The sequence below is a fragment of the Pyrgilauda ruficollis genome, unplaced genomic scaffold (assembly GCF_017590135.1).
Source record: "Pyrgilauda ruficollis isolate IOZ18807 unplaced genomic scaffold, ASM1759013v1 scaffold14, whole genome shotgun sequence".
Classification (NCBI taxonomy): Eukaryota; Metazoa; Chordata; class Aves; order Passeriformes; family Passeridae; genus Pyrgilauda; species Pyrgilauda ruficollis.
Window position 1 is genome coordinate 6,344,690 of NW_024512543.1, and position 23,148 is coordinate 6,367,837.

A 23,148-nucleotide genomic window follows, 5' to 3' on the forward strand; every position below is an offset into this window, starting at 1 on the left:
CCTGCACTCATAACTTGGTGGCAATGATCTAGTCCATAATCACTAATCCCCCTAACTGGGAAGTATCAGTTTCTGAATGCACAGCTCAGGACTGGTAGACTTGGAACACAAAGGTCTAAGAAACTGTTTTACAGACAAAGTCTGGTGCTCTTACAAGGCCAAGCAGAACCTACTATTTCACTAGTGAAGTTTCTAGTTTCTCTCGTGGAGTGGCGCTTACACCATGACATGAAGTAACTCGGGCTGCAGCCTTCTAGCACATGTGCCCACATGGGTGACCGCTTCACCTTACACAGTGCAGACATGGTCTGGAGCGACAAACCAAACTTAATAAACAAAAGAAATTAACCTCTAAGCAACCAACTTAATCCCTCCTTATGTACATTAGTGAAAAGAACACAAAAATTATTTTGGGTACACACAGATTCTTTTCCTTATATACACACAAGCTTGCATACAACTTCATTACTTTCTTTTCAAGCACTGATTTTATAAAATGCTGCCAAAGTAAGAATCAGTCCAGGTTACAGACCTAGCACCAGCAAGTTCATCACTTCCCTCCATCCACTCGTGCAAAACGCTACTACTTCCAGCTTTTGTTCCTGTTCCTTCCACTTGCCATTAAAGTGGCACTGACAATTGTCTCAGGGGCTCAATTATGCTTTTGATCCAAGTTCTTATAGCAATGCACCGGATCTACTTCCAGTCTTACCAGCGACCACGGCTGCAGCTCCAGTATTAGCAGCAGGAGCATGAGCCCAAGGATTGGTTTCACGAACTGGCATAGCTGTGGACACTACAGCAGCTTGGGATGGTTTAGCAGCAAGCACACAGAAGGCAGAGGCAGTGCCATTAACTAAAATGGGAGCAGACAACATCAGTGCGATTAATTCATGCAAGGCATGCACGTGACTGGAGTATTAGTGGGCCAGGTCATACCTATCCACATACAACACTTCTAGACACTTCCACATGACAGGAGTTTGTGAATTAGCCAAACTGGACACACAGTCAATACAGGAAGTAAATTTCATTTCACCAAGCCAACACTTGTTAAGAGAATCATGGGATGGTGGATTTTGATGTCCATTAGGAGGCCTTGAGTTCTGATGACTGACTGAAGTTAAATTTGTTGTTTCTATAAGGAAGAGATATGGCTCACCAGTAGTTATTGTACAGTTAATTTTAGATTAAAAAGAAGAACACTTTGTAGATACAAAGTAACAATAACTACATTTAACATGAAGAGGTTCTTTTTTCACACAACCTATAAAAGCATAGCAGTGAAATGAATACCAATGGCTGCTATGAGTTCAATAGTTGGCCTTTTTGCCACACCTTATCTAAGAATTTGTGTAAAAAAAAGTAATTGCGGTGGCACAAAATCCCTTCCCTTGCAAGATTTGGTTCCTATGACACACTCCTATGCAGTTCAGGAGGCAGAATGATAAAATAACCATTACCTCAAAGCCAGTTCCTTTTAGAGGTAACTATCGTGTGGTAGGTGCATGAACTTATTGTTAAAAACAAAACCACAGAAAAATTAAACAGACAAGATGAATAAAGCAGGATGCATTCACCCAAAATACTGGTAACAGGACTTGCACAAGTAATTAAGACCATGTCTTACTAGAAAGCAACATTATGTGCATTCAAGCCTCATCCAGCACCCAAAGAAATCACAAACCTTGAAAGGCAGGAGACTGTGGTGCAACTACTGTCACTGGTTTTGTCATGGGGGCCGAAGAGAAAGGATCTTCTGATGGTGTGCTGAAAGCACTGGTGATCTGAGAGCACAGGGCACTAATGCTGTCTGTTTCCCCTTCTACCTCTGGGACTAAAATGTAAACAGAATTAATTAAATTGAAAGTTTAAAGGATACAGAAACAATTTACAACTACGAATGTGAAATTGAAATATAATTAGTTCCCTTATGTCCTACATGTTCTTGCTACTGATTTGCATGACAGCTTTTTCTTTTTACATTAGTGTTGAAGATCTGGCCTGAAACAGAACACCACATTAATGTATTTTGTGATTAAGTCAAGAGGGCAAGGAGATCACTGTTCCAGATTTAAAGGATGCTTGTATCAGGAAAAAAAAAAAGGATTTTCTACAGTTTAAGTAGACATCTAAATCTTTCAGTATTCAAGTGCTAAATTTCTGAAGGGTTTGGCTCTAAGATTTGGCATTCTGTGAAATGAAAATACTTATACTAGATTTAAGTGTTCCAACAACATACTTGTACAGTAACTAGATGAACTTTAAATGTACTGACAGCAACGCACAGTGGCAAGTTCAGTCTAGAGTTAGTGTTGATTGTTCCAGTTCAGTGGTAGCTGAAATCCCCAGTTCCTGTGCTAGAATCATAAAAGCAAAAGCTGAACGCTCAGATAAAATGGATGCCCAGTTTTAAACAAAGCATCAGTATCATGTGGATAATGTAACATCTGGAGTAAAGCTGCCAGCTTACTAGATGTTGTCATTATTACTAATGGCAGTGTTTTCCAAAAGTACCAATCATCAGTCTGTCACTGCACAGAACTGACATGAGCAGGCATAATCAAGCACAAAATAGTGTAAGAAACATAAAATGTCTGCACACAACATGCACCAGATCTAAAATTCAGGGGGAGGCATGCCCAAAAATTGATTCTTTGAGGGATATTCCAATACAGTGCATGCAGTGGGACAGTAAGCAGCACTGGCAGTGGCATATATGGGAACATGCATCAGAAATGTTCTGAATCATGAAATATTGAGATTGTGGTGTGCTCAGTGACTATCACTACTGAGCAGTACACTATTACTGTAAAACTGATTGGCTCAGTGCTGGTCTTAAAGCACAGGTCACTAAACAAGGATTATGAAAGAAATCAGACTAAGTATTTTTGTTGGGTTTGCCTTTGCCACACTAATTTTTACTTCAAAGCTTAGAACCCTAAAACCAGCTCTGTTGCCAAGTGAGAGTACAACTGGCCTGAAGGACAACACCTAGCTAAGGGAACTCAAGGACATTATGCAAGGTAATGAGCACCCCAGGAGTTTATGTTGGGATGACTTTTAGAAAACTCCACTATCAACTGATGAAAACTGTACCACGTAATACTGATACAGCCAGCTGTACCACCTAAACAGGTAGGTTCTCTTGATGAAACGCAAAAAGAAATTTCATTGCTCTCAAAAAGAATTCAGACAGGCAGAAGGACAGACTACAGAAGAGCATCACATGATCCCAAGGCAAGTGGTTAAGGCCTTGAAGGGATTTGTGTCTCAGGATGCCCTGACAGTAAGTGGAAGAACTGGTTCAGTGACTCAGAGGGAAGAGTCAAACCTACTAATTCACCAACACCCATTCCAGGAACACTTCAAGCTGTGCTCCAGTACTTCAGATAGCAATCAGATCTGTTTTCTGCATGTGAACCCCACATCTGAAATTCTTGCCCATTCCCAAAGCAGAAATTTTCTGATATGGTGATGTTTGTTCATGATAAATAATCAACATGAAGCAGGCAGAAGGATTTACAAGAAAATAAGGAGTTACTTGAAGCCACACAGAAAGAAAGAAGGAAGAGACGATTTAAAGCACTGTTTCACTGGAACCATTTGGTTTTACCTGAGTTTTTCATGGGAAAATCAGTCTTCCTTTGCACTGTTGAAGGCAGCTCATTTATTCGCAAAGACAACTGGCGTTTAAAAGGAGACATCTTTTGGCTAAGGGCAGGGAAGCCCCTGAAAGACCCTTGCCTGGCAAGCTGCTCTATGGGGGCGTGCCGCCGTGGGATAGCGTGGGGGTTGCTCATTTCTTTATCCAGAGAGGCAGCAACTTCAGCAGTAGGAGAGGTTGGTGAGCCAGAAGAAGGGGCAGTATTGTTTGGTGCAGCACCTGGTGCTACTGTTTTCACTTCTGTTTCAACTGCTGGAGGAAACAGAGTGAGGTTAGAAGAGTAAAGCAAAGTACTGTTCAGCTGCCTACCTGTACTCCTGTTTTGAAAAGAGAAATTGCAGGAATTTGCATAACTAGTACTCTTGCAAATGAGTTTCTAGTAGCAGAGCAGAAACACAATTTCTATATACCTCCATTGTCTTCACCACATCACCTGACACATATCAAAGCTCCACAGCTTTCTAAGGCAAGCCACTCCCTAGAAAGGATGGCCTTACATCTGTATTCTTTCTAGCTGCTCCTGAGATCCCAGCTCTAGAAATACTTGCAATTCATTTATGGTTAAGACTGAAAAATGTATTGTGTATTTGATACCTTTACTTTGCCTCACACGGAACCATGGACAAAATATTACTACCAACTGTATGAAGTGACTTAGGGCAGCACAACTTAGCAGCAGCAGGGAACAGAACACAGCTCCAGGACCCTCTTTTAAAAACCACCCTCCCAGCCCTGCAGAATTAGCAGCAGCAGCCAAACACACTGCACAAGCTTTAGCAGGCCAAAGGCAGCAGCAGCACTTAACAGGCTGGGCTGCAGCTCCCAGCTCCTCCAGGAAATACATCACAGCTAGAGGGGAATGTGCTGCAAGGGAGATTCAGCCTCTGAGCTGACAGGCCTTGCTAACACCAGACACATTTGCAAGGAGTTCCTGTGTCACTCCTCTACTGAATTTAGCTGAAATGTTGCTACTCAATCAAGAGTTAGTTGCAGTGGAAGCTCCTCCAACTTAAAGTCAGCTGCTTCATTTTGCAGGGCTTTGCATAGCACCACAATGCTCCTGTCAGACAGGCCTGTTGGCAGAAATGTAGGATTAAGATTTGTTTAAATCATGACACTTATGATGAGAATTGCAATGGGGAGATTTTTCCTCTAGGAAAACTCTTTCTCACTCATAAATGAATTGGCTTTGGGGGCAACAAACACAGCTCCATCAACACAGAAGGACAAAGAGAAATCTCACTATCCTGGTATGAACTCTCATTTTACCTATACTGTTTCCCAAATATTTTAGAAAAAGCAATGACTTTTTTTTTTTTTTGACACATCAGCCGAGTAACTAAAAGTCTGGTAAAGAGAGGAGTCAGACTAGAGATTTCTGAGGAGCTGGAATGGTAGGAGGAACTAATTATGTTGTCTAGTAAGCTTCAGTACCCATGAGTTGCAGCTGCTCATTCAAGTGAAACTTTTCTAATCAGTCTTTCTTGGAAAGGATTTCACACACCTTCATTGAGTCAAGACTTTGACTCATGCCCTCAAGTAACAAAGGCCTTGTGTTTAAGCTTCATTTAGCACATTCTGAAACTAACGTATGGAAACAAGCAGATGGATGATGAAAACGAAGATTAAAGTTTTACAATCAAGGGGCAGCATAAAACTTGCTGTGAAATCCTCTGAAACAAAAGTCTGACTTCACTGTGAAGCAGGTTATAAACAGTATTTATAACACTTTATTTTTGTTAGCTGTAGAACTCCTGGCTTTGTAAGAAAACTTGAGTAAGAAGTTCTACTTTCACCTCATTTCAGAACACTTTATCTCCTCTCAAATCAGTTAGTCACTAATTTTGAATGTAATTAATAGTCCACACCTGTGTGTTTTATGGGGACAGAGTGGAGATTCTGGATTTTTTTTGGAAAGCATTCTGTGATTGATCTGTTCTTCCCTCACGCAGTACAGCTCTATACATACACTTTGTAACCTCCCTTAAAATCAAGATAAAAATACATTATTTTCTAAGAAAAATGCATATCATTTCTGGTTAATTTATCACAAGTATTAGACTACATAAATGACTACTTTGTGTCTGGCAAGCTTGTTGTATTTTTTTAAAAATTTTCTAATAAGTACTTTTGGTATGGGATCTACTGTGTTCTCTGCCATAAAGCAGCCTGACAAATCAAAGCAGAAGCAGCTTTCACATATGAAGCCACTTGCACCTTTTCTAGAAGACGTGGGAAAATACTGAGTGAATTTGGGAGCATTTTCCATCTTGTGAACCGACAAGGGTCTGGGAATATGATTTGAACATAGTAAGGTTCAAGAGAGGGAATGCTGTAAGGACATTGCTCAGCAACAATCCTCGCAGAGGTCTCAGTGCTGGTTCTGCTCGCTGCAGATGATGTTTAAATTGCATCCCATACCTTTAGCATCCGGCATCTGTCTCATAATTTCCTCTCTCTCTGCTTGCTCAGTAGCTGTAGTGACCCTGAATGACCCCTCTCTAGTGAATGTGGTTCTGCTGGCATCAAAGGTGGCAGTCACTCCACACTCCTTCTCTCGCTTCTGCTTTCGCTCCAGGCACGCTGCAAATGCACAGCCCACGGCGTGACTCAACCTTTCCCCCTGCACAAGACAGCATTGCATCACACAGTGACTGAACAGAAACAGACATGTGCTTCAAGCATCACAAACTGAAAACCTGCCTTTACAAAACAGATCTAATTAAGGCATTAAAGAAAACTGGTTTAATTGTATTTCAGCCTTAAACCTGGTACATAAAGACTCCCAGCTACTAATGCACAAGCCATGTTCAAGAAAGGCACCCAGGAATGAATGAGATTGTTGGATGATCTGTTTAGTTCAACTGCTACTAAGATGCCAGTGTTACAACATGCCTGCACAGATCCCTTGCCTCTAGATACATCTGTGCACACAGAAGCTCTCATGAAGCTGTCTTAAGGTGCAAGTCCTAAAGCACAGGTAAGTGCTATTCTTGGAGAAAGTTTACAGAGGGCTCGGGGAGACTCTACTCTTGTGTGCACCTGTGAAAGTTGAAAGTACAGTGGCGACTATTCACACCTCTTAATGGTCCTGACCAAATGCACGCATTAGATTTAGGAGTGCCTCATGAAAAGCACTTCCATTATTCACCAGGTCAAAAGAATTCACTATCCAATAACTGTAAAAAGGAAATTCAAGTCTGAGGAAGTCCAGCCACCCAGCTGACACAGCTGCTACAGTTGAATCAGAGGCACTTTTGCTACCAGTAGCTCAGCTCATCGATCATCATCAGTAAGTGAATTGACCTGTTATGCACAGATGAAAACAGAAATGTTCCAGCTCTAATGTAAGTTTTACTGGGAATTTCTGACTTCATTGTTTAAAGAAAAATGATAAATTATCAAGCACCATTGCTCTGAACATGCAGCTCTGGGGAGTTCACGCAGTGAATTTGCATGAGGTTTCAAGCACTTTCTACAATATAGGCAGGATTCAACAAACAGCAGAGAGAAGAAAAGGACAGATCAGGGAGTTAAATAACTTACCTAAGTCTACACAGCAAGAAACTGATTTTAAACCTACTCAAAATATTGTTGTCACTCAGAAGCAAGTAGAATGCTAATTTAATTCAGTTTAGCTCCATCTCTTAACATTCAGATGACTTTTCATGCAAGATAACACTCATGTACAAGACACTGCATTTACAACCAGTCTGTATTTACTCACTATGATTTTATCCTGGAAAAAACTGTCATTGCTGTTTCAGTTTTTGGCTGTAAACATTTTCAAATGAGAAAATTTTCTGTCTATTCTTAGAAGAGTAGTTCCCTTCTGCTGGAGATTATCTGAGGCTGACTGCACTCCTTTTACACACAGGCTGAGCAGCATTTCTCTCCATAAGATGGCACAACAGAAGGGATGGCAAATATTTCAGATACAGGGAATTAGAATTAAAATTATTTACAAGGACTAAGAAATATCTCAGGTGGAGTGACAACACACTGCACTATTCCAGGTACTCACATTTTCTGCCCTTTACTTCTAGCTAAGAGCTAGGAGAGCTGGCCGCACACCATATTCAACTCACCGTGTCCTTCACAGCCATAAAGCAGTGGCAGATCCAGCGTCTCGTTGTGCCATCTCGGCAGATGTACGAGAACGCCCGGTCAAAGTTCCTGTCTGGTGCGCAGAAAGAAACCTTCTCTATTGTCTGATCAACTATAAGATCCTAGAGGGAGAAAATCCCCCCCCCCCGCCATAAAAGAAATGTGAGGAAATATGGCCAAACACTTGAACAAGTCATTGTCAGGTGTAACTGCACAAAAATGAGTTAGACTAAAAAGGGGATAACCTGATGAGTCTGTAATTATTTGTCATCAGTCGTCATTCAAAATCTGTTTATTCTCAGTATAAAACAAAAAGAAGAGATGACATTCTCCACCACCCATCTTTGGGAGAGGTGTGCCAAGGCGCCGCTTAAGAATTTAGGGATCCAGTGAATTCCTACGACCTCTTCTCTAGATTATGGAGACACATGTTATTTTATTTTTACAGCAGCTCCATAGTCTTGCAACCAGAAAGTCTTCACTGTGGTTAAAACACAAGGCTGAAACTTGGGGGAGAGGTCTGCAAGAGTGAAAAGTCTTGCAGCTGCTACGCACTGAGCACAACTCATCTCCCAGTCAGCTAAGCAGGGATGCAAGAGAAAAGCACCAGCAGCACTGGTAACACCAAACGCTCCCTTATTTAATCCCACAGATGGGAGAAGCGTTTCTAAAAAGGAGATAGTACAGTTAAAGATTATGCCACCCTCATTAAAGATTAGTTTTTTAATATTTTTTTCCAAATTATTTCATTTGCTTGGTGACCAGTATTTGGCACCTCTGCTGATGTATTCAACCACCAGGAGGCAATAGTTTATTTTCTTTTTAAATCTTATACTTTTAATTACCTCCAGAGTCTGCACAACTTATTAAAAATCAATTTGAAAGTATTACATATATGCAGCAACATTTCTAAAAATAATACCTGTATTATTACTTTTACATGAGGCAATCAGTAGACTGATTTCCTTCACATCAGTATGTTTGCACTAGAAAGTGAATTCTTGAGAGACAGCAACTTTAGCTCTGATGAGCCATACCACTGCAGCAGCCCTGGAGAAGTCTAACCACAAACAGATATTTGACAGGCAGTCGCACTCCAGAGGGATATGAACTACCTCTGCCGTCAGTGTTGGCTTGGAGAAATCATCTTTTAGGTTGACAAAAGAAAGTGTCAATTGATAGGAACATAAAAAAAATTATTTCAGACTGACAAGAGTTAAAACTGTTCTCATAGCCATGCCATCTTTTAAAAAGTGCACTTGTAAGCTTAAAGCTCTTATTTCCAATTGTCTACATTTACATAAAACCAAGAATTATTTGCTTGTACTTGGACATGTGTCTTGGTGGTACACCACATGCTAATTCATAATAAAAAATTGTAATTTCACAATAAAAATGTAAAACAATCTAGAATCATGCCACAAATATATTAGTTTTCCACTTCAGATCAACATCTTCGATATTAAAGATTATTAAATTTGATATATCCAGTTACTATTTAGGTTGAGTCTGAAGCTACGATCTCCCTATTTAATTTATTCTCTTAATTGCATTTTTGGAAGCTCTTGTTCATTCAGATCCATTCTAGGATTTGGATGCACTGAAAATTATATTGATTAATATATATATGAGAGTTTGCCTATGCATTTTTACTGCAACCTTTTGCAGTGGCGCAGAATGAAGTCCAGGGACTCTTCAAGTTCAATGCAAGCAGAACATATCAGGAAAACCAATGCTTGTTGCAGTAAATGCAACAAAAAATATTCCAAGCTTGTGCTACACCTGCCACATTTTACAAAATGTGTATTGAGAGTAGTGTGGAATTAACTGGGAAAAATTAGCAGGTGTACATATGTTTACAAAAGAAGAAATTATTAAACTAAACTACACACTTCAGTCTTCCTTTCAAATACCAACATATGCAGTAACAAAGATTGCTGTCCATTTAAAGATATAGCACATACATTATAGAGAGATTTAAAGCTTTTGCCCAGGGAAATCTAACCTTTGTTTTCTCATCTACAACTCTGAGTCCATCCGCTGAAACCCACAGGACTGCTTTGACGGCTTTCTTCCCAGACTTTCAAGAAAAGAAAAAAAAAAAAGGGAAAGAAAACAAAACAAAACAGTTTTATGCCAACAGCCAATTGCCTCCCGCTTCCCCTCTCCAAGAACTATAACATTAAGTGTAGATGAAGTCCATGGTCAGTAGGGTGCCCAAAGCTCAATCCAAGTTGCAAAACATTAAGAGAACCAAGCCAAAGCCAGTATTTCAGAAACAGCACGTCGTGGGGATGGGGAGAGGGCACAGGACAGGTGAGGCAGAAATAAGGTGTACATCCACTGACAGTAAAGAATTCAAGACTGACCAAGTGGGTGAAGAATTCCACTAGAGTCAGAAGACACTCATTCATAAGGAGTTACACCACAGGTAGCTTCTTCAGCACAAGTTTAAATACAGGAAAATTCTTACCTGATATTTCCACCAGCCCTACCCTCTGCCCCAATAGTCCCATGGCAGAATCATGGCATCACCTTAAACCAGTGTTAAAGCACCCCAAAATCATCAGTTACTGTGTAGCTTATTAAGCTCATAAGCTTAATGCTAAGATCAATCATCCAAATATGTTTCACTAATTTATTAAGACCTAAATGTCTTATCTTGGGAGAGAGGTATAAAAATGATTTCTTAACCCTTGGGTGTGCATCTGGAAAAGCAGTGGTGTGTGGCAGGCAGGCACAGCGCAGAGCGGTCTGGCTTCTATCCAAAACCTGACTGTGGGAACTTTCAGCTGCTGCAAGCTGAGGCTAAGTAAAAGTGGGAAACACAGGAAGGCTTCAGGAGCCATTTAAACTACAGATTCTTTCCAGGCTGTTTACTTTTCAAGGGAAAGTTACAGAAAACAGTACAAACACAATATTCTTCTGAAGCTAATTCATTGAAAAGAAAACAGGTCAATGTAATTTTACTGGTTGTTACAGAGAAATACTACTGGAAAACTAACACAGTTTCTTTTAGCATGTCACTTTAATTCACAATCCCCCTCCTTTAGCCAGTTATTAAAATATTCTCTTCATGTGTTTTGAAGCACTGGGTTTACACAGTTTGTGGCTGCTAATGGCACCCACCAGAAACCACTGCAGGGAGTGAAGAAAGCAACAACGGGGCGCGGGGGGAAAAAGACGAAGGGGTTTCAGCTAGTGGCTTCAAACTAGAATTGCAACTATTTTATAATTTTTAATAGTTTATTGCAGATCTGTATACTTTATATTCTTACAGCAAGTAATGGAAAAAGAATACATTCTGGCATAAGCTACTGCATGTTCCAAGTCTGCAATACCAATTTTAACACTGTAAGAATTAAATATCTTGGAGTGAAACCTCTCCAATTATATCACATTGGTTTCATTCTCAGAGAAAGCAGCAAGCGTGAACAAAAAGGTGCTGGCAGAACTTCTGTTTGTTTTTTGGGGAGGAACTATCTGTCCCAATTTCGGAAGCAGCAATGACATCCTGAGCATTTTCAAAAAGCTTGGTAAGAACAGAGAATGGCACTGACTTGCACAGAAGAGCATTTAAAGAAAAAAAGAGAGAAAATAAGCACAGCATGAAAGTAAGCTACAGAGAAGTGCTTGCAGAAGCAAGTTTCTAAATGACCATCCAGCTTGTTGGATACCCCTGAGAATGTTTAATTTAGGTTCTGGAATGCCTAATGGAAAGAGTGCAATACTCAACAGAAGATACACTTAAATTTACCGTCATATGTGCTAGAAAATATTGCAGCATATAAAAGTAACTTCTAATATTTTGTTTTAAAAGGTAGTATCAATACCCACAAAATATAGTCTGCATTTTCAATGCTCAGCGAACTTCCACACCCCTGAAGTATTAACTCCAAAACAAATGGTTTGTCTCCTTGAACTGTTTAAAAAAGAGTATCGGTTGTTTATAAGCCATAACTCTTAAAAATCTGTATTTCAAACAAATACAAACAATGAAGAGAAGATAGTGCCTGCAGGTAACTGTTTTGTTTAGACTGCCATTATTAGATTAAGAGATTCACATCTTTCCCCAGCAAACAGTAAAAACCTTGTCCTTACAGAAACTGTGGACAGTTCCTGGAGTTTGTATTAAAGCCAAGTTTAACTGAGCTGGGTACTTCATAAAGCAATGCTGATCTTCAGCAGAGCTACTCCTCACTTGCTATTTTACCAAATGAGGATTTAGAAATAGTTAACACATGAACTTCATGCTTCTCAGAATAAAATGAGAAAGCTGAAGAGCTTCCTAAGATCTCTTTTCCCACTGGAACATTAGGTTCCACTTGCAAAATAACCAAAGAGTTTGCTACACTAAGAGAAAAAGAAAACTCGCTTTAATCTCCCAATTCCTCCTTCTATATTTATGGTGGATGCAGTGCTTTGAAAGGGCTTATCCTTAGAGTCCATACCCCAAACCCACTGCTACTACTGCTGGAAAATTAATGATTTTTACATTTTCTGAATTCTCAGCTTATCTGTGCCTACCAGTGATGTCATAAAGGAACATACTCCTCCAATTCAGTTCCTATTGGACATACAAATCAAAGTACTACTCCATTCTGGGCAAGATATGCCAAGTAAACTGTGATTACAGAGTAGATAGGAGCATTTGCACTATTGGCACATATTGGACAAAGATCAGAGCAGCTGTAAGATACTGCATGGGAAGTGAACTCCAACACAGGATTGCATTTGTGTAACAAATGCTGGGAGGTACAGGCAACTCCAAACAGAACTGTTTAAAGCAAGCGACCAATATCCACTGGAACAGGATGCTCTGACATGTTGCTACCAAGGGACTCATCCAGACATCCAGATCTGTAGCTTGTCTTTATATTCTACAGCTTTTACACGGCAGCAGTGCCTGAGGAGAGCCACATGTGGCATCGACTCCCGGGAGCCTGATTCGCCAGTGCTGAGTCAGCACTGCTAGAAACCTCACTGCTCAGCGCTTTGGGGAGGTCAGTTATCTGCTCCAGCACGAGAGTCATTCTCTGGACTCATTTCAGAGTCCCCATACGTCTCCAGGAGGGCAGGTGGGCACTTATCCTAACACTCAACGACGCTGGAGGACAAAGCAGGTCCATGGCAGGTCGGGCACGACAGAAACCCCACTGACAAGCTGGCAGTGCCCTAGAGAGGGGCATCAACCAAGCAAAAAGTAGCTGCTTTGATACCTTGCTCTATTGTGAGGTGGAAAACAAAGTATTCAGGATGCCAGAACAGAAGTTGCCCAATAATGCATTTTTAAAATACTTGACCTTGGTTTCTAGTTTTTCTGCCTATTACATTTTATCCTATCCTGGGACTTGGACACAGCTCTAAGATATACCTGGAGCCTGAGGTATATATAAAGAAAAATTTTCATTTGAGACTCTGTATAAAACATTGTGTGATGAGACATACACACACGCCATGGAGGCAAAACATGACAAAGATCACCAAATCTGTACTACTACTCATTACAACAGAAAAGCTTTAGTTTTAAAAGGAGCTGCCTAAAAAGGCAGCTTATTTGATAACCACAAAAGCCTATCCTGGAGCTATCAACAGACGTCTCATTTTTATTTAAAGTTTAAAAAATAATTTTCAATACTAACCACTTGAACATTTTCAGAAACAAATCCATCATATTTACATTTTACAAGTAGAAAAATATGGACAGGGAAAGTGGCAGACATGTCTAGACTGACTTTCTGAAAGCTGCTGCTGTGTTTTAAATAGCTCAGCAGTTTGGAATATTATATTAATCCCAATGCAAGCCATTTGGGAAGAAATTATAGATGAGACAGCCAAAAAATATTAGAGTTATTAGTATTTCTCAATTATTAATAAGAGAACAGCTGTCCCTTTTTCTGCAGATTTCCCTAGATGTGGGCTCTCGTAGGCCAAAGCTGTAATAAAGGTACTGCCATACTGCTACTGTGGGGATATCTAAACACTATGGATTTAAGTGGTTTCAGTGCTAATTAATGAAATTCACAGGCTGAAGTAGAAGTAGGTCCTTCTTTGTCAAAATATTATAATACAGGAGAAAGGAAATCTAAAATGCTATGGTGAAGTATCAGAAGTCATTAAATATCAACCAAGATGTAATAGGGAAGATGGCATACTTAATAATTTAAAAAGTTAAAGAAAGATTTTTATCTAAGTGATATGCAAATACCTTTCCTTTTACATCTTTGCTTTCTTATGTACCCTAATGTAAGTTAGTACCAACAAGCAGAGAGAAATCTAACATATCTAATCAGGTTGAGGTGGGGAGCTTTCTGTTTCCAATTTAGCACTTTGGATTCGGTCTTTCTGGATTCCAGCTCTAGGATTTGATTTGCACACAGGACTATTCTCATTAATCTGACAGATCTGCCATCTTCTGCATTTCAGCCCCTCACCACCACCACTACACTTTAGATGTGTGTTCTCCTAGATCATAGGAAGACACCAGAACTGGAGAAACAGATGTTTTTGTGTGACATCTATCACTATCTGAGTGAATGGTGAAAAAGTATCAGCTGAAAAAGCCTTACTTACTCCCCAAGTAAAGCCCAAACCAATTCATGACCAGAGAATAATCCACTTCAAAAGACTTCAGCATGTATGTGAACATTACAAACCTGTTCATTTCTATTTAAGCAAAGTTCCATTTTATAACAAGATACTTCAGAAGCCATTATCTTAGATTAACTCCATATGAAAGCTGGATTAAAAGGTTTTACAGGAATTTTAAACACAGAGGTAGGAAATAGATGAGAGGTAAAAGAAAGCGTGATCTTTCTGCCTTGCAGAAATGTAGGCAGTGGGAACAAAACCACCCAGCCACCCGTGCAGCACATTCTGAATAAGGACAGAACTGCTTCCCTTCTTATCTAAGACATTGGCCTTGTGAAAACAAGAGCAACGATAGAAACTGGAGATTGAACTGAAATTAGGAAAACATAGTAAGTAAACACCTGATCTCATCTTCATATGCCTTTGAATTGGGATTGTGCTCAAAAAAGGAAGGTTTAAGAGATGGCACACTGCTTTTTCCCAGTACTATCATTTGGGGATCAACTCATGCTGCCAGGCAGCTGAGCATGAAGCACTTACACAGCACAGACCTCAACTGTTCTGTAGGTATTTGCCCAAGTGATGTAGGTTGGCACAAGTTTAAGGGTTAAATTTTTTTCTTTTTTTCAAGAACACCAAATCACTTCAGAACACTGGATTTCTGATACAGTCCACAGATATTTAAGGTTCTGTTTCAGGTTACTTTTGAAACCACATTCTTTGATCAAAATATTTCCAAGCCTGTTTTAGAAGCAAATATTCTGAAATGCATTAAGGCACTCTCAACACCCTGATTTTATGGCAGTGCTATACCAGGGATGTAACTCCTTATAGTGCAAGCACAAACAAGGCATTAAACTTACTTTTCCAAAGAAGCCTTTGAAGAACTTCCTTTCCTGGAGGAACAGGGGGGACAAGTCGAGCGCTATTACTGTAGGTAGCTAAAATGTCCCAGGGTTTTCAAACCAACAAGCACACACAAGAATAGGGTTTGGAGGGAAAGGAAGGGGTTTTAAGAGTTATCCATGAGAAGGTGCGACAGGCAAATGTGAAAATAATCCTATGAAAATGCAGATCAAAGGGCACACACACAATTCTAACAAGCTACTGCCCTGAAATTGGTGGAAAGAAGAAAACCTCAGCCCCAATTTCATGCAAAGTGGTTACTTTATTTTCACTCTCCCTTGTTTAGTCCCTTTGGTTAGGTTATAAACCAAACTTGGCAGCAGACATGTTGGTTAAACAAGTAAAATTCTGCACAGGCTCTTGTGAAATGCAAAGTTCTAACTCCAGAATTGCAGTCTAATTTGCTCTGTATTGATCACTCTTCCCCAAAGCTAATGTTCCGTATGTTGGAGAAGCATGTATGGCTGATATAAAGCAGGGTAAGTACTGCTGCATTTTATTCCATTTGTTTGTTGCTCTGGCTTACATGCTACTCTTATGCTTCACATCTTATGCAGTCTTCTCTGAAGGGCAGGAATATCATCATAACCTTGTGGTACAACTCAAATACAAACGAGATCTCTTTCTCTGAAGCCTTCCACGGCTTTATGCAATATTTATACAAATACTAGTTATTCATTCTACAAGTCTGAATTGATAGGTTGAACAGCCTTTAAAATCAGCTCAGGCAGGCAGAGACAGTTAGGCAAGTGCAAAGATACCAAAGGCTGAACTACAATTTCCTAAATTTCTTCAGGAACGCAATTATACCGATTGCCCAATTCACATGAAGAAAAAGCCAGCACACAATTTTAAGCATATTTGCATGCAGTTTAGTTTACTAGTTTATTTTGTTACCAGACTGTGGAAAGTAAACTACACGAGAGGCCACTTCACCAGGCCTGCTGCTCTGAGAGCACAGCCACATGCTGCTCTGCGTGTGAGGGAAGCCGACGTGAAGCATAGAGCTGCTCCTGCTGTCTTTCCAAATTACTTCACTTGTAAGAAAGCTCTGGTATAGCAGTAATGAGAGGGAGGTGGAGAATTGCAGAAGAGACAGGGAGCGTCTCTGTGACAGCCCCTGACCTCACATTTACACTGTGCAATTCCAACCTGCTCATCACTGATACTACTATGTTAAAGAATTGCCACAAATACCCTGAGGCAGTGTCTGAAGAATTGATTGATAAACAAGGTTATATTTAAATCAAAGCTATGGTTCTGATGCAAGGCAACAAAAGCCAGGAAACACAAGTTAAGGAGGGAGTGTCCATCTCAGCTTTGCATTTCCTGGCCCTGCAGGTGTGTCCCTCTCTGCCCCATGTCCTTCCACAGAACGTTTTGCCAAGTATCTGTAACATATTTACATCAACTCAGACACTGTATAAAGAACATCTCCAAGCTCAGTCAGCTGAAAAGCTTAAGCACTTTTGGAGGCAGGAACAGTTATGTATTTGGACAGGATATGCTGAACACTAGGAGGGGAACTAATGGATTAATCACAATGTAGTGCACATAATGAGAAGGGGTTGGATGCTGCTGCCAAGTTGAGCGATGACTATTGCATTACACTAAATAACAGCTTTTTAAAGACAGCAAAAGCTAAAGAGATTCACCAGAAGCTACCTCATTTTTAGGTGATGGTTAATTTTGCTCTCAGAAAAAAGCTTGTTAAACATGATTATTTTTTTAATAAACTAGACAAGGTTAATAGAAAAGGCGTCATGCAAAATGGATTTTAAACAACACTAAGTTAATGTAGTTTAGAGATAACTAATGCATTTTTTAAAATATTAAATTATGTCTCTTTACCTGCTAAAACAAGAACATATATTAAAACAAATGCATAATTTAAAACAAAAAGTGGCAAGTTAGAAACCAATACTACAAGCTAAAGCTGATTTAAAATCAAAATATGACATGAGAGAGTACACTTTTGTCTTTATATGATGTTCCCACACCTGAGTCAAATACAAGTAACAAGGCCCTTAAAGTTACTTTCCAGTTGGCACTAAGTATTTTAAATTCAGTTAAATGCTTCTGAAGAAACCATTTAGAGCTTCATGTCCATCTACAAGAATCTTACCAGATATTAAATGTATATAAAGCTAGCCATGTATCGCTACTAAGGGAATAATGTAAGCTACATTGGTAATACTCCACTAAGGAAAAATTCAAGTTCTGGTGATAATATAAACCCATGTTTATAATAAACTAGTAGCTAAATATGAGGGGGTTTTATCCATTAATAAGACTGTGATGTCATTTCATCAGACAGAAAATTACAGTATTGTTGGTGTGCAGTTTCAGAGCTATAAAACTAACAACAGAATACAGTGTGGATGAGGGATTCTTGAGCTAAATGTGGTTTCTTGTACTCAGCTGTCAATTAAGCAATGTCTGAATAAAATGCTCACCATCACTTGTTCACAAGTTCTGCAAGATGCAGCACCCAAAAACAATTACACCCATTAAAGGAGCAGGTAATAAAAAAATCCCCTTAAAGGTTATTTCCCACAATAAAGAAACAGAGATACTAGTTTGCATCTTTCAAAAAGCAAAGCAGTAATTAAACTATTCCTAAAGTCAAGATTAACACTGTTCTATATATTCTTCTTAGCAAATCCCACAAAACTTTTAAAATCCAGTAGTCAGTCCTATAGAAGAAATCTTCAGTTCCCCAAATGATTTGCCAACTGTTGTACAGCAAGAATTATGAGGCAAAAATATATCTATTAGAATAAGAAAAGACAGACAGAACTTAATTTTTGGAAGCTACATGATACAAATATTTAAACAATTCTAATTTTTATTGACTGGATTTATAAAACCTACACCTTACGTGCAGAGAATAAAGTTTAAAACAGCCCATATACACTTCGATGTGATTTAGCCACATTAAAAGTGAATTCCAATTTTCCTTAAGCTAGTCTTTCATTTTGAGCACTGCAGCTCAAACCTGTAATTCTCTCAATACCAAGAGAAAGCTCATCAAAATAACTAAGTAATGTGAAAGCAAGGGACTACCAGAAGAACAAGCTGTTTTCTCATCACATTCCTCACATGCTGAGATATCACCCAGTGTTTGGCTTCTGCTAAATTAAGAGTGTCTTGTATAGAACAGAGCTTCCTGTAATGGTGATGTCCTAAAGAAATGCCTCTGGTTTAAAACCCACATACTGGGGGTGAGGGGCAAGGCTTGAATTGCAGCGAGCAGATCCAAATGGACCTTGCATCTGATAGAGTTTAGCAACTAAAGCACACAAAGTAATTTCAGTAATCTGAATTTTCCTCTTGGGGCACAAAGAGAATTTCACCTCCACTTCTGAACTTCCAACACTGACAAAGGAGACAAATAGCAATTTTAAGAGATGCACACTTGTATTTGGTGTACACATAGACATCAAACAGCAGAAGAAATCAAAACTGTCTGAAGAAAAAAGTTAATTTAAGAGAATGGGTAAATTCATGCCGTCCACAATTTGGAATAATGACATAACATGGATTAAGGAAATCTAACTATTTACTTTCAGAAAATGCTGACTAACTGTAAAAGTCAGATATCCAAGTCTGATGTTTGAATCAGTAATTCATGTGATTAAAAATCACAATCCTAGAAATCCAGATTCCAGAATAAATTGAGTGCTATGCTTTTACTATGTCTCATTAATTATAAGCTTAGCTACACTTAGCCGGCTCATGGACTTTTAAGATTTTTATAAACTAGAGAATAGCTACTTCACAGCACAGCTCCCCAGGGAAGAGAAAGAAAATAGTTGCACAAAGTAGATATTGCAGTGCTATTTGGTGTGCTAACAGAGTACTATGAGAAAATCAGAAAAAAATCAGAGACAAAAACGGATGCAATTGATTATGCGGTCAGTACTCGCACTTTTAGGTACATAAACTAAATCCACAGAACAAAGAACCTCATTTATATTTTGTGTGGCCCTTTTTAATAAAAATCAATCACTAATCACTGCAGACTGAATGGGAACAGATGGGATCCAGCTTGAACAGGTTACTATACATTAGCTGAGAAAGAAAAGAATGAAAAGACTTCATTTTAATCAGAGCATTAAACCAATTCACAAACTTTACAGCACAACAGAAGGCAGAAAAGATAACCTATAATGCTCTACTGTGTGCTAGGAAGAAGGGAAAAACAGGTTCAGATGGAAACCATTTGAGATCTCAGACTTGGTGAGGAAAGGGACGTCCAGTGGCACGTATTTTAAACCAGCAGAAGGGTTTGATGAACTTGTTTGATGGATTTTGTTGAGCTGCAAAGATACAAGGGTTTCTTCCACTGAATGCATACTGAAGAATGTATATAGATAAAACATATAAGAGAAGTCATACAAGGACTGCAGTTCTCTGTCTCTATTAAAAATTCAGCTTTTTTATGTCCTTTCTCCTGTTCTTTTCAATGATGTTAAAGCTTCAGTTCCTTGACAGACTGATCACTGCCTTTCTGGAGTTTGCTATTTCCACAGGATTTTGTGGTATTATTACTGCAGGAAAGAGATGACAAGACCTCTTCAAATGAGCCACAGAAATACAAAGAGCTTTGAACGAGTGCCATTTACAGGAGCAAACGTTCACAGAAGCCAAACTAAGAGCAGCCCACTTCATGACATGTCAGAATTAGGCAGCCTTCAGGCCACTTTGAGCAGATGCAAGCCAGATTATTTCATGCACGACTACAATGCTGCAGTGCATTAGAAAAAAAAGCATCCTAAAACAAGTAATATTTTGTATAATAATGGTGAATTAAGTCACTATTAAAGTGGCAGGCAACAGAGGGAAAGAGAGAGAGAGGGGGAGAAGAAAAGAGAGAGAGGGAGAAGCTGTTAAAAAACAATGGCTGAAGTCCCATGTGGGTACCAACTTAGCCTGAAAGGTCACAGAGAATTTTTACACATTTGTTTTGCAAATAGTTTCTGCAAGTAGAAAGAACAGTTGTAACTCTCCCTCTCATCATCAGATTAGCACGTCCCCCCAAGAGCAGCAGTGCTCTCAAACCAGCCAACTGTTCTCCTAACATGGGTCAAAAGTTCAGCCTTTAGCTGGAGCACTGCTCCGAACAGACCTTTTCCAGTAATGCTTACAGCCCCAAAGCCAACGTTTCCATTAAACAAATATACATACAGATTTCAGCCTCTTCACAGCATCTTCACAGATATGCATTCCTCTGGATTCATCCACTTCAACGTGTCCCAAGTACTGCAGGAAACAGAATGGGGAGAAAAGGTTAATAGCAGCTCCTTAAACTCCTGGGATTTTGATTAATCCAAGCTCTGAATGCATCTCAGTGCAGCTGATGCAACAGACATTACCAGCACTTTGCCAGCCTTCTTTTAAACCTGCATTTGGGCATTTGACTGTGTATATCTATGGGGGCACCAGCATCAGCAGAAAAGCATAATACAACAAGAAATTTGGAGGAAAAGACAAGACTTTCCATAGTCAGGGGAAAATACATAATTGGAAAGTATTGAAAACTGTGCTTTCCTGCTTATTCATCATGAGCTTTAGTAATTTTTTTTACTAGCATAGAATGAAAACCTTACAATACAGAGATGATGGTGAATAAATAATTTTTGAGTAATGATAATTGTATTTAGTATTGAAAACCAAATTACACTACACAGTAAGATGACCAAATATTTTTGCATGGTAATGTCCAAATATGAGAAATTTGCCCACCCCTTTTTCAAAACTGTAAACCAAAACTGTTTCTGTTCATTACAACAACAGGCTGTTACGTGGACACCAAGACATTCATCATTATTACAAAGAGGGGTTAAAACCAAAAAATCTGCTTTCCACAGATTCATCTTACTAAGCACTACTTCAAAAACCCCCTAGCAATACAACAGTGAATAGAAACGCCAAACTTCAAAGCTTTTAAATTTATAACCCAGAATAATATTAGTGTATAGAGAAACCAGTTGAAAGAAATATATGTCAAGAGTGTAGTGTTCAGGGTACCATGGATAATTTTACACTCAAACATTTAGCTTTAATTTTTCCAATTTCCCTGCTTTTTTCAATCATCATTTTTTTGACAGTGAAAGGAAGTGTTCTCTCAGAAAAATTCATATCCTTATTCAAAGTACTTAACTCTTGAAGAAAATCAGAGAAACTATCAAAACCTTTCTGAAGTTTTGTAGTAAGACCTATAGGTAAAAGAAACTTCTCCCAGTTTACTTGCCATTGTAAGAGTTGTATGCAATTCAGCATTTAGGTTCTAGGCTAGCTAGAGAGTGAATAACTGGTTTTGAAATATGACACAAGAATCAATGCTTGTGTCACTTAATGCAGTAGTAAACACAGGTTTAACAAGCTGTTAAGAAGTTGCACTCTATAACAGACTATTCTGTCATGAGTTATTTGAAATCTCCTAGATTTTCTTTCATTAATTAGGATACTGGACTTGGACACAAAACCATTTCACTCACAGTACCATACTGAAGCACCCTCAGATTGAGAGATTCAACTACATGGAAAAAAACAAGATTGTTTCAAAGATTTAATAGAATTTGGAAAGTTGAGGTTTTTTCATGCAAGGCAAGATGCTCCAGAAGAGGAAGCTCTATATATCATTAAACTGCTGAAAGATTTACAATATCTTAAGTGACAGAGAGCTTTAGCATTAAATCTCACTATGTGGCATTTTTTTAAACAGAGTTAAATGTGGATCGAACAATTTGAGAAGAATTTCATTTAAATCGGCCTTCACAGCTGGAGAACAGCTTGAAAAATAAATTGCACTGAAATTAGAAGGTAAATAAAAGATCTGACTCTTTAGAGCTCTTTCAAAATGAGCTCTGAGGCTGAAGCCTTATAATTGAATGCTGGAGCTGCCAAAACAGCAACTGTACTCCCTCAGCTGAGCTCGCTGAACACTTGCGCAAGATCTTCATTTCTCCAGAGCACGAAGCAGAACATTTTAATCCTAAAAATACACAAACAGTAACAACTAAAGATACAATTACTGTGTGTCTGGAAGTACATATGTACACCATCAACTACTCGGTTGTGCCACGACTTCCCTGGGAGAAGTTCCAGATGCAGAAATTCTGTTGTACATTTGTCATGAGGAAGTTTTGGGTTTAGTAACTTCTCTTTAAGAAGAGAGTGATATAGACAGGAACAAGCCTGAGGTCTGTACTGGACAGGAAAAAAATATGTGTAAGGAATAAACCATCTAGTTTGCATGACCATTTGTATCATCCTTATAGAAGGCAACTTTCAGATTGCCTGACCTATCTGCACACCTCATTTACTTTAGTGTAGCCAGCATGTTTCCAACTGAAGATTCAAACTTTTCAGCCCCTGTACTTGGCAACCTGCCTTTTGCTTGGAAAAGAGAGAAATGGAACAGGGTAAATATTGCCTCATGTCACACTGCAAAACAGACAACCATTCTCCCCTGTGTTGCCAAACCTCTATTCAAGCCCCATGTTCCAACTTCCAGCAATCAGTCATGCCACTGCTGCTGGAGACAGCAAGTTTAGCAGCAGTTTTCAATACTGCTTCCCCTCCTGTGAATGGAGACATTATTACACATATCGAGTGCATCTATCCACACCAAAGGGGTACAATCCACAGACCTCATTGAGCATCAATCAATTCTGAATTTTAAAATAAATTACACTGTCACACAATACTTCTTTATGATATAGAGGACAAAAGGTACTTTGTTTGCATTTACATGTTATAGTTCTAGCTCTTCATACAGAGAGAAAAAAATTTGTTCTTGCCATTGCAGAAGCCAGTTCTGCAGAAGCCAACAGCTCATCATTAGCACTGGCGTTGAACATCTTACAGCA

General features: G+C 39.1%; 1 protein-coding gene across 11 annotated transcripts in view; it reads right to left on the reverse strand.

Moving 5' to 3' along the window:
• Window positions 1–23,148, reverse strand: part of NUMB (NUMB endocytic adaptor protein) — a 92,078-nt gene that overhangs the window by 2,248 nt on the left and 66,682 nt on the right. For 4 of the 11 annotated variants that reach the window (XM_041460157.1, XM_041460158.1, XM_041460159.1 and 1 more), the window contains exons 3-9: window positions 20,462–20,536; window positions 15,229–15,306; window positions 9,780–9,854; window positions 7,756–7,896; window positions 6,089–6,290; window positions 3,617–3,919; window positions 1,688–1,837 (exon numbers count right to left, since the gene is read on the reverse strand). In XM_041460157.1, the coding sequence (XP_041316091.1) occupies window positions 1,688–1,837; window positions 3,617–3,919; window positions 6,089–6,290; window positions 7,756–7,896; window positions 9,780–9,854; window positions 15,229–15,306; window positions 20,462–20,536 (1,024 nt within the window). Of the gene's footprint in view, window positions 1–712; window positions 857–1,687; window positions 1,838–3,616; window positions 3,920–6,088; window positions 6,291–7,755; window positions 7,897–9,779; window positions 9,855–15,228; window positions 15,307–20,461; window positions 20,537–23,148 lie in introns of all 11 variants that reach the window. The other 7 variants (XM_041460166.1, XM_041460161.1, XM_041460160.1 and 4 more) reach the window with 7 other exon arrangements.